This window comes from Syngnathoides biaculeatus, chromosome 12 (genome assembly GCF_019802595.1).
Source record: "Syngnathoides biaculeatus isolate LvHL_M chromosome 12, ASM1980259v1, whole genome shotgun sequence".
In the NCBI taxonomy this organism is placed as follows: Eukaryota; Metazoa; Chordata; class Actinopteri; order Syngnathiformes; family Syngnathidae; genus Syngnathoides; species Syngnathoides biaculeatus.
Genome location: NC_084651.1, coordinates 12,617,392 through 12,629,515, shown reverse-complemented (window position 1 = coordinate 12,629,515; position 12,124 = coordinate 12,617,392). Strand labels below are relative to the sequence as shown.

The window sequence follows — 12,124 nt, the reverse complement described above, 5'->3', positions numbered from 1 at the left end:
AGCTATCGTTAGTTGGACCTCTGCGTGTGTGAGGTCTCATAGAATAGATGAGTTCCCATGAATGTTTTATCTGGCCTGACAAGGGTTAAAAACAGCCAGCCCGGGTGGGCAGTAGGGGGGATGGGCAAAGGAGGCAAGGGTGGGGGGGGGTATAGACACAGTGCAGATGGTGAATGGCTCTCATGGAAGGGAGGGATCCCTATGTCAGTGTGGATGTCACAAGAACTGGCCAGATCGTGTTTGTTTTTCTTGTCCATTTAGCAGATTGAAGATGCATTAGCTAATGAAAGCAGCCTGGATAGGCAAAAATAAAGGGGGGGGGGTGAGTAGAGAGGGGGATTCAAGGGGATAAAATAAATTTCAGATGGCGTACTTTTATTGACGTGAACCCCCACAAAACAGCCAGAGTTGGATTACTTGTGGATGATGTGATTTGGATGCAGCTACATTGACTCAATCTTCTCTACGTTTGTACCCTTCAACCAATACCCGCTACTCTCTCTCTCTCTCTCTCTTCTCTCTCTCTCTCTCTCTCTCTCTCTCTCTTCTCTCTCTCTCTCTCTCTCTCTCCTCTCTCTCTCTCTCTCCTCTCTCTCTCTCTCTCTCTCTCTCTCTCTCTCTCTCTCTCTCTCTCTCTCTCTCTCTCTTGTTCTCTTGCTCTCTCTCTCTGTCTGTCTGTCTCTTGCTGCGCAGGCTGTTCGTCAAAGTCATTCAAGCTGTACTCTCCCAAGGAACCCCCCAACGGCGGCAGCTTTCCCCCTTTCCACCCAGGCGCTATGCTGGACCGAGATGTGGGGTAAGTTGCCTTAAAACCACACTGACGTCACCCTGAAGAAAAACAATTAATGCGCTTATTAGCTTTTGTATGTACCTGTAATTGTTTTGATTCAGCCAGGTTACGCCCTGAACTGGTTGCCAGGCAAACGCAAATCAATTTTTGCAAATATGCTGAGATATTTAAAAATACGACCAAAGGTCAAACATCAGAGCTTCATCCAAGTCCCATTCTGCCATTTGCCTGTGTCGGAAGAAAATGCTTTTGCCTTTTTTGCAGAATGCAGGAGTTAATTGCAAATACTCTACTACTCACTCACTCTACAGGTCACTTGACAAATGTTTTTTTTTTTAACATTAATAATTGTCGCAGATGTGTAAAAAAAAAAAACATCCCTGGAAAAATGGAAAAGCAATGAAACAAGATGTAAGATGCTTACTGTTTTGAATCGGATTCCTCATAAGTCATGGAACCTTTGCTGTGTATTCTTTTTTTTTTTTCTTGTTTCAAGCTGTAAGTTGTTGAGGGTGCTCTTCGATTTAAGAACACTATAGCAGAAAAAGCCATCGCGGTGGTGCAGCTGTAGCCCGTTGGGCTCACACTCCTAAGGACTGGCGTTCAAATCCCCGCCTCATCTGCGTGGGTTTTCTCTGGGCACTCCGGTTTCCTCCCACATCCCCAAAACATGCATTCATTGGACACTCTAAATTGCCCCTAGGTGTGATTGTGATGACGGCTGTTGCCGCCCTGCAATTGGCTGGCAACCAGTTCCAGGTGTACCCCGCCTCCAACCCGTTGACAGCTGGGATTGGCTCCAGCACTCTTGTGACCCTTGTGAGGATAAGCAGGTCAGAAAATTGATGGCTGGATATAGCACAAAGCAAAACATGTGTAGTTAGTTAATCATGAAATGCTGAACTGAAAAGTCTTGTGAATACCTTGGCATCTCAGAAACAGAATCTTAAACTCTTTTTCAAAGGGTTCAAAGGGTTTTTATTTCCAAGTTTGTATGCTGATTATACACAGATATGTTGATACTGTACTAGAAATGAGCCATTATTGCTATTCAAACAGACTGAGTGCATTTTCATTTTTTAAATGGCAAACCAAATCAAGGTAGTGATCATAATGTAAAGTAAATTGGTTGTAAGGTACATGAATCGCTCATTTATGAAGCAGCTTGATTCGTCCCAATTTTGATAGTTTTCTCTCTGGCAGGCCTACACCCATGTATCCCCCATCATATATGGAACCAGGAATGGGGTGAGTTCAGACCTCTGTCACTAAAGCAGGAATTCTTGGCGTCGTCACTGTGGACACTTTTGCCGGCAAAAACTAACTTTGCAAATCTCCTGTAATTCCTTGTCTTACATGTGCGTGCGTGTGCCCGTGTGCGAATGTACTCTGGGATTTGAGAGCTTTAACTTCATACTGAGTGTTGAATTTCCCATTTCCTGCTGCAGGAGACCTACACCGTATGGAAACCAGACAGACTATCGTATGTATGAGCTGAACAAAAGGCTACAGAATTGGACAGAGGTGAGAAATGTCGTGCAATATATTTTGAGTGTAAACTCGTTTAATTTTCAAGGCAGTTTTAATAACAATCTGAGCCGTGCATGTACTGCGGCTATATTTTTAACATTTATCTCGCAACTACATTTTATTTATGGCCTACAATGGCAAGAAACTGACAGTGGTAAATTATTCCAGCCTCCTCTTTAATTTAATTTATAATCAGGCTCTAATAGGATTATCTGATCAACCTGGCTGAAATGTAATTGGAGTGCCAACTGTTTAAATGCCCGAGCGCTCAGCTGAGTTGCAGCAATCAGACGCTCATTTTCCCTTCGTTTCTGTAGACACAGCAACAAACACGTGCACGCTAATCTCTACACATCAGACGGATTTTATTTTCAGTGTACTGTAATTTCATGTTTGACAAGAGTTGTGAATCCAAACATGCAATATTAAGAAGGTTCCCATTTCGACTTCCATCGAGAATATGACCGGTTTTGTTGACTTTCTCGTATCCAGCAAATAAATGGAATTTTGACGGAAGGAGTGAAATTTGTTTGCGGTCCCTCTTTCAGGATTGTGACAATTTGTGGTGGGATGCCTTTACCACGGAGTTCTTTGAGGACGACGCAATGCTCACAATAACGTTCTGCCTGGAAGATGGACCCAAACGATACAGTAAGATAAAGGCTCACGGACTGATTTGTCCCACATTGAGTGGGGCTCAGCAACATGTTTTCATGAAGTGGCTGGCCGTTGCCCACTAGTTTTGCTGTGATTCCGAATTTTTATGAATTGCAATGTTACAGATGTAACAACCAATCACAAATGTCATGTCGTATGACACAAGGTTTCCCAACATTTATGTTTCCGGATCTAGTTAAAGGTAATTTGAGCACGTTTATTTCAGAAGTGTGTATCAAACTCGTACCATGCACTCCATAATCTAAATGGTGACCATATTCTGGACATTAAAATGAAAAAGGAAACTGGGGGTAATCTCGTGGTTACTGTAAAAGAATGTTGACAGAATCTGCAGACAGCAGTGGTTGATAAGAAGCTTTCATTCCTGGAGGAAATACAGGTAGAAAAACTTTGATTTGTGTGTACTCCAGCACAGAGGACTAAAAGGCCCATCATACTTTCCGCATTGCTCATCTGCAGACTGCACGCGGATGTGCGAGTGGTTTTATTCATACTAATTATCGGGGTTAGTGTTGGTATGCGTTCTACAATGCGCATTGGTCCACGCATCCCCGCTGAACAATCCGAATGTCGGACCTACGAAAATGAAAAGAAACCGCTCCTTTGTTTGTTGTAATGTTTAGGATAGTTCACGCCAGGAGCTTTGAGCCACCTGGCTAGCTTTATATTCCTTTATATTGGAATTCTGAAGATGAGGACACCGGAGGATTTCTTCACACACGCGCAAGGCAAAGCAGGCGCTATTGTTGAAAATATCTTGATCCAGCCCCGAGCGTGAGAATTCATGCAGACCCTTTTGCAGTCGCCCAAGCGCAGCCCAATTTTTGTGACCACACAGACTGAACGCATATGAAGCGTGCCAACATTGCATGTGCCAGAGCAACGGAAAGCAACTGTGGGGCCTGCTTTGCCTCTGTGTGGGAAAAGATCTGTGAGTATCTCCATCTTTAGCATTCAAATTGAAATGAATACAAAGATAACCAGATGGCTCAAAACTCATCGCATCGGCCATCCCAAACATTGAAATAAACAAGCGGTGTTTCTTTTTGCTTTTGTGGTGCAGCTCACATTAATACATGTCCCGTGCGTGCAGATTGGTCCACGCATTGCTGCTCTATGCAATGCTCAGCCCCACAAAAGTGAAAAGAATCAGCTCCTTGTATTTCTTGACATGTTGGGATAGCTCACCCGTGTAAACGAAAAGCGTTGTCAAAAAAGGGTAGGGAGAACACATGTGACTACATTATTATAAAAAAAAACATGATGGTGACGAATTGGTATTTTTGCTCAAATCTCAATGAAAGAGTTTTTATATTTATCTCATTGAATTTTTTTCATGTTATTTAATTTTTTTTTTTTTTTTTTAGCCATTGGTAGGACGTTGATTCCCAGATATTTTCGGAGCATCTTCGAGGGGGGTGCCACAGAACTGTTCTACAACTTGAAGCATCCAAAGGAGTCCTTCCACAGTAACTTTGTCTCTCTCGATTGTGACCAGTGCACCATGGTGACCCAGAATGGGAAACCCATGTTCACACAGGTATGGCCGATCTTTCTCGAGCCTTCCTTTTGTTGACCTCTCAAATGAACCTTTTTTTTTTTTTTGTCTCCTTGACAAGGTTTGTGTGGAGGGCCGTCTGTACCTAGAGTTCATGTTTGATGACATGATGAGGATCAAGACGTGGCACTTCAGCATCAGACAACACAGAGAGGTCCTCCCCAGGAGCATCCTGGCCATGCATGTGAGTGCTTGACCCAAAAACCTCATGTATTTACACGAGGTCAAGTGCCCTTTATTTTAACTTCCGATGTTGTTCATGATGCTCCTGCAGGATCCTCAGATGCTGGATCAACTGGCTAAAAATATCACCAGATGTGGGCTCTCCAACTCTACACTCAACTACCTCCGAGTAAGAAAGGTTTCCCTCAATAGTCCTCATCAGAGTCACATGAATACAGTGGAATCTCCTCAGTCGAAGCCCTAAGTGGGGTAAATATTGGAGGTCAACCAAAATTGTTAGGACAACCTGGGGGAAAAAAAGAGGGAACAGAATTCCTGGGGGATGTCATCAAATCTTGTGAGACTTCAGCGCAATGAGTAATGCAAGGCTTTAGACTGTTTTACTTTTTCCTTGACAAACGACAAAGGGGCGGTAATGATGGACCTGGCCCATATGAGGCCTTTTCAAAATAGTTTTAGTTAGTCAGAGTTTTGTCGATAAAGCACATATATAGTCTTACTTTTTCATGGAACAGTAAATGTTACTAAATGGAGGAATAATGTCCTTGTGCCGTTTGCCCACTAGATCAAGCTCTTGACTCCATTCAATCCAGAATCTTAAATAAAGCTCCACGGGTCGGATTCAATCCAATAAGAATCTAGGGCAGGGGTCGGCAATCTTGTATATTTTGAACCATTTTAACTGTCTCCCACAGGAAAAAAAAAACACGGGGAGCCACAAAAACCTTTTCATATCTAAACTGAGAACAAACAACGTAAAATTCCAATGATTTTTTTTTTCAATGTTAACTAAAAATGGCATTTTACATTTGCAGAACCAACTAAAACTAACTAAATATATTGAAAATGTCCTTTGCTGTCTTTATTTGTCAAGTAATATCATACATGGGCTTTCGTCATTTTTTAAATTTTTTTAAAAAATTTTGTACGGCCATAGCTGCAGAACGAATACGTAAGGAAAGTTGAACTGTTTGTTTGGGAATTGTAATTCACTTACTGTGTGTCGCCTAGAAGTGACGTCATCGGTCAACGCCATCTTGTTGGCTACCATGCAGCCCAAGCACAGGTTTTGCCATGAAACAAACTTTCATTTCTCCTAAAAAAAAACAAAAAATGACATTTTAACATCTGAGAAAGCTGTCTCCGGTTTTCATTTTGAAGTCATCTTTTCATGGCAAAGAAAATAATGGAGAAGGAACTTGATATTGAATGCATGAATAATGTTTGGCCAGTAACATCATTTCCCAGGATTATATTTCTCATATATTGCATTCATCAATGGCCAAAAAAAATTCTTTTTTTTTTTTTTTTTTTTTTTTGGGGGGTACTTAACTCCTCACTTTTGTTAAGTTAAACAAATAGGTCATATCTCTGTTGTAAAGCATCAAAGTACCTTAAAAGATGTTACGATATTTTAGTTGCTATATATTTTTACATTAAATGGCCAATTAATACGCATGTCAGACTTTTCTGCCAACTATCTGGAATTGTCATCGGCCTCAGAAAATCCATATTGTTCGGGGGGAAAAGTCAAAAGTATATTAAGGTATAGTACAGTATAGTAGATTCAGTATTAATACTAGAAATGTTGCTTGTTTGCACCATAGACTCCTACGTTTTAATTTTACAGTACAGTAAACCAGGTAATATGATGCTGACATTTTAGCTAACCTGGAAAAAATGAATTCACTTGACAGTTTTCCCAATGGGGGAGATTGTTGGAAGTCAACCGTTGTCACCGAACAGATTGTGTTCGACTTTGGAGGTTCCACTGTAACAGGCTCTATCACTTTTTTGTTGTTATTTATCGAAATCGTAAAATGATATCCTCCTAAGCTATGTGTGATATTGGAGCCCATGCAAGAACTGATGTCAAGACACAAGACTTACAGTTTGAGCCCCCGAGACTGCCTGAAGACTTGCCTCTTCCAAAAGTGGCAGAGGATGGTAGCACCCCCAGGTAAAAATAAATAAATAACAATCCACTGTTAAAGTTTCACCAAAGGCTTGGAGAACTCTTAAGTCTGCTCTATTTGCACTTGTAGCTGAGCCGGCTAGACAAGCGCCCAACAAGCGGCGAAAAAGGAAGGTGTCCGGCGGCAGCACAGTGAGCTCGGGCGGGGGCGGCAATAACAACAGCAACAGCAAAAAGAAGAGTCCAGCCAATAGCTTCTCCCTCTCCAACCAGGTACCAGTTAGCATAGCATCTGCTTCACCTTTAGGTCCAGCAGCAAAAGTCCCCTGAAGGTTGAGACGACGATGGAAGCATAGAGCGCATCTGGAGGTGGGCTTTGTGTTGTGCGGAGGGGACGGTGTGAGAGCGACGAGCAGTCCCAGTCGTTGTCATGTTTTTTGGTTTTGTTTTTGCCGTTTTGCCTTGGTCTGACTTCTCGTCAGATTAAGGTTGTTGAGCGTGCATGAGCTGCACACCATCTTGCTTATTTGGTTGAGACCCGAGGTGGAATTAACGCCCTTTTACTAAATGCTGATTCCCCCCGACACTGCAGAGTACCTCATGCTCTAGCTTCGTTGGCTAGCGCTGGTCAAAATAGTGAAAAACCACAGCACATTAAATGTATCTGCAAAAATGATAAAGGGAGAATAAGGGGGAGTCTTCCATACTCTCTTTTTAGCATGTAGCCGATGGCCAGATTAAGAAAATGTATTTCATTCAAGAGGACACTGGGGGCGTCCATAAAACAGACCATGTCAGCAAATTAAAGACTGTCCATTTCAATACGGTTAGCGCTTAGGCACAACCACCGGCTTCCAGCTGCATAAATGTTGAAGGATGTTGTGACAACAAATCTGCTTGACTAATGAGCAACAAGGATTGATGTATTGACTCAGACCTGGACCATGTCCTACATGCATGAGTATTTTTATAATTATCTAGTCACCCATTATTTTTGCTGTTAGTCGACTCATCGCTTGAAATGTTAATAGCAGTTTATGACGGCAGGAAACGGCTGTTCATATAGTACAGTAGTAGTACAGTTAACTTTTCATCAACTTTGCACTTTGAACCAGCATTGCTGACATTTATGTATTCATCCATCCATTTTCAACACCGCTTATCCTCAATATTGGAAATGAATGTAAGGCAATACTAAATAAGGCCTTTATCACTTCAGGCAGTAAATCTTAGGACTGAAAAATTAAGCACATGCACAGTCATATAACAACAATGGAGTGAAAAAAATATATAAATATAACGGTCAGTTTTTTTGGTTAATGTTCTATACTAATAACTAAACGGACTTTTGAGTTTGACAAAAAAGGAAACCTCATGAAAGCCGGTTAAAAAAATGAGCAAGCGCAGATTTATTTTCTTTGCATTTGTTGCCTTTAAAGGGAGCATTGATGGAATTGCAAAACTTAAAAGTCCTTTATTAGATTTTTGAAAATGATTTTACATTACTTGGATCTTCAAAGTCCATTAATCTTGGCAGCCCTACTCATGGGGAACGAAGCAACAAAGAACAAACAAAAATAAAGTAACATTGTGGAGGTGGAAGATTCTAGAAGGGATTCCACAGGAAGGCAAGGCTCCTTGTGAGGTTGATGCCAGAGTGAACAAGGTGGTAGGCTCCTTGAGATGGTTCAAAACAGGTCTGCGTCATTATTTTCAGACTGACAATCGCTTTCAGCACAACAGGGCAGGCTTCGAGGGCCTTTCTGGCTTTGCTTTCACTGAGGTGCCGTCCTACTTGTCAGGACATTGAAAATTCCCTTTCTGATGTCATGGTTACTTCATCTACCTCACAGTTCTGAGGTTTAGAGTTCAAGTCTCTGTTCCGGCATTCCTGTATGGCGTTTGCATGTTCTCTCTTGCGCTTGCGTGGGTTTTCTGTCTGTACTGCGGCTTCCTTCCACATTTCAAAAACATGTACAAATTGCAAATTGTCCGTAGGCGTGGATGTGATCGTGAATGGTTGTCTATATGGTCAAAGTCAGCTGGGATGGGCTCCAGACTCCAGAAGGACCAGTGCTGTAGAAAATGGATGGATGGATGTACTTCGTCTTCCCCCCCCCCATCTAGGGCTTTTACATGCAGTGTGCACTTTGGCCAGAAACATAACACGTGATAGAACGTGTTGTTCCGTCCGCCGTCCCCCCCTGTATAAAGGGGATAATATGTGCCGGCCCTTACTTGTCCCCTTTAGGACGTGATGATGGTAGGAGAGCCCACCCTGATGGGAGGGGAGTTTGGTGACGAGGACGAGCGTCTGATCACGCGACTGGAGAACTCCCAGGTGGACGGGGCCAACGGCCTGGAGGATGAGGACAGTTTCAGCAGCTCGCCAGCGTTGGGTTCACACTCGCCCTGGAACAGCAAGCCCCCCTCCAGTCAGGAGAGCAAGAATGACAACTCCTAGTTGTCCTCATAGTCCCCCCCCCCAACCCCCCAGTCAGCTGTTTTGTTCATTCAAAGATGGCAGCTGCGTGACTGAAGAGGAATGGGTGTTCCTTCGTGGACGAGACCAGGGTGGGCAAACTGTGGCTTGGGCCACATCTGGCCCTTTGGAGCCCTTAATTCGCTAACGCTAACAGGGCCGAACAAAATAAAAGTTGCCGGTAAATATCACTGAGACACGCCAGTAACAGCAGCAACAACTTAGCACTGTGCTAATGCTAGCGCAGCGCTAAGAGGGGCTGGTAAAAGTCACTCCCTCGGCACACATACTCCACCGGTCTTATTCTTACCTTTTCCGCTCGAGTGCCCCCTTGCGGCCATTACAAAAAAAATGCATGAATTAGCCGCATCACCGTATAAACCGCAGGGTTGAAAGCGTGTGAAAAAAGTCGCAGCTTGTAGGCCGGAAATTACATCTGATTCATTGGAACCATAATTGACAAATTGGTAATTAAAATAATCGTTTTAGTACCACAAACTAACAATATTTTATGATTATAATCTTTTCACATAAAATACAAATACATTACTAAAACAACTCATTTAATTCAAGTATTTTATGAAATAATTTATATTTTAGAATTACGATGCATTAACTATGAGCGTTGATCTGAGATGTCACGCTGTGGCGACCCCTAACGGGACAAGCCGAAAGAAAAAATCAAACTATTTTAAATAAAGATTTTATGAAAATCAACGATTTTAAACTATTTTTTTTTTAATATGAATTAAAACCTCTCCGTTATTACCTGGCCAATGCCCTGTGTTAAAACTCAAATGTGGCTGGCCTTTGAGCACAAAGTTTGCCCACCCCTGGAATCGTCCAGTCAGTCAGTCACATGCTGCCTCCCATCGCACATGCTGAGTGGTGCTCAAGCCCAGCCCTCGTCTGCTCAGGTGCAGCCGGTGTTTCAGCCACAGTCGCCCCGTAGTCCCGAGCACTCGCCACGACCGCCTCGTTCCGTGGGTTCTTGTTCCAACCTCGGGTCTCCGGGGCGTGCCTTCCTTCACAGCGGCCCCCTTCGCCGCTTCTGTTGTGTTCATGTCGCAGTAAAAATAAATGTCTTTTTTTTTTTTTTCGTTTGTTTGTCTTGCAGGCTGCAGAAAAAGTGTGTGCATTATTATTATTATCAGTATCGAAATTCCTCATCCGCTTCATAAAACTCAATTATTTGTTTTTGTAGGACCTGGTTGGAACAAAAACCTGTACAGTGCCGGAGCTTGAGGACCGGAGTTGAGAACCACTACGCAATCTCGAACACCTCTTACACGCACACACATACACACACCCACACACACACACACACACACACACACACACACACAAACACACTCACATGCACAAACCTTCATAAAACATGCAACATTTGGGTACAGCAGAAAGGTGGTACGCAGCATGTCTGGACCAGATTCGACAGAAGTGTGTTTTCATTTTTTTCTTCTTTTTTTTTTTTTTTTAGTGTAAACAAAAATGCCCCAGAAATATTCTTTGCACTGTTTTCACAATTAACTCCCAGCTATCTTTCTGAACATTTTTTTTCTCCCTTCTCCCTCATTTTTGCTGATGTAAGAAGTGTAAACCATCTAAACCCTCATGTATAAATATTTGCTGTTAGACCCTTCTCCTTGTAATGGTAGTAATGTGAGTTGATATCGAATCCTCCATCTTGTGTCACACTGTCAGTCAATCACAGGCCAGCGATTTGAATGCTCTGCCAACATTGTGGACGGCAGGGGTGGGGATCCTTTGGCCAATGGGATGCAATTCTAAAAAAAAAAAAAAAAAACAAATAGAAAAAAAAATACCAGCACAACCTTAGATGATTTAACAAAAACAACTTATGAAAAAATGGTCATTATGATGCATTTTTTGGATGGTTGTAACTTTTTCTTTCATTTTGGGGGACATTTTGCGGTCCTCCAATAGGCAAAAAGTTCTCCACCCTCGCAGGACAACATCGAGGCCTACTTTTGTGTGCATTGTCTTGTCATCTTCAACTCTTACATGGGGGCTGCTCTCTTGTAACAGAGACCAGAAAATGTCTAAAATTTGCTACTCAAATATTTTAACACATTTTGACACCATTGTTAAATAAGGAAGATGAAAGAAAAAAAAAACTTTTGTATTAAGTTTCCCAGAACTGTTTTTAATCCCAATTTAAAGAAAGCTGCTGACCAAGCAGCTCCATGTAAACCATCTGTGGATATCAACTCCACTGCGCTATTTGGTTTTAATGAAGAATCGTTTTGTTGGCTTTACTTCTCATCTTTGTGTCTGTGCTTGTATATTTTTAGCTAGTCCTTTCGGTAAATGTTATTCTGTGTATTCCTCTCCTAGAACTATAAAAAAAAAAAAAAAAAATCTCATTCTAATGTAAAGAGATTTAAAAAAAAAAAAAACCCAACAAAAACTAAGTTTTCCAATCTGATTTTTAATGCAACAATCACAGATCCCCAAATTCCAGCTTCATTTTAGCAAACTATTTATTTTTCTATGTACTAAAATGTCGTAGACAGTCCAATCCACCTGTACAGTGCTCATGAATAACCAGTGGAGTTTTTTCTTTTTTAAGGGCAGCTTGTTCAGTAAATGGTCAAAGATTTATCTTTTTTTGTTTTGTTTTGTCATGAAGCGCCCAAGTTAATTCAGTCTCATTATTGATACACACACACAAAAAAAGAACTTTTTATTTGCTGTTGTAGGTTTCCAATCCATCTGAGTCATGTATCAGATGTATAAATTAAAGAATCAGATGACTTCATGTTATGACCACAGAGTCTTTATTTACTCTTGTTAACAAATGTTTTAAAAATACATCAGTTTTATGTATTGGAGGTTTTTTTTCTCATGATTACTGGAATAGTGTCACCTGTGTCCAGTATTATGGTTACTTTTTATTACTTGTGATAAAATCAAGGCATACTGCATCACTGTCCAAGGAGATCCTTGGTTTAGGATGGGCCCGAA

At 41.7% G+C, this 12,124-nt stretch overlaps 1 protein-coding gene across 2 annotated transcripts in view; it reads left to right on the top strand.

Annotated features, from left to right (window-relative positions):
• The window catches only part of ldb1a (LIM domain binding 1a), a 29,150-nt gene extending 17,227 nt beyond the window's left edge, over positions 1 to 11,923 (top strand). For both annotated transcript variants that reach the window (XM_061836656.1, XM_061836657.1), the window contains exons 2-11: positions 694 to 796; positions 1,994 to 2,038; positions 2,239 to 2,314; positions 2,869 to 2,971; positions 4,366 to 4,538; positions 4,618 to 4,740; positions 4,831 to 4,908; positions 6,576 to 6,699; positions 6,785 to 6,927; positions 10,341 to 11,923. In XM_061836656.1, the coding sequence (XP_061692640.1) occupies positions 694 to 796; positions 1,994 to 2,038; positions 2,239 to 2,314; positions 2,869 to 2,971; positions 4,366 to 4,538; positions 4,618 to 4,740; positions 4,831 to 4,908; positions 6,576 to 6,699; positions 6,785 to 6,927; positions 10,341 to 10,394 (1,022 nt within the window). In that variant the 3' untranslated portion in view covers positions 10,395 to 11,923. The remainder of the gene's footprint in view (positions 1 to 693; positions 797 to 1,993; positions 2,039 to 2,238; positions 2,315 to 2,868; positions 2,972 to 4,365; positions 4,539 to 4,617; positions 4,741 to 4,830; positions 4,909 to 6,575; positions 6,700 to 6,784; positions 6,928 to 10,340) is intronic.
• The last annotated feature ends 201 nt before the right edge of the window (positions 11,924 to 12,124 follow it).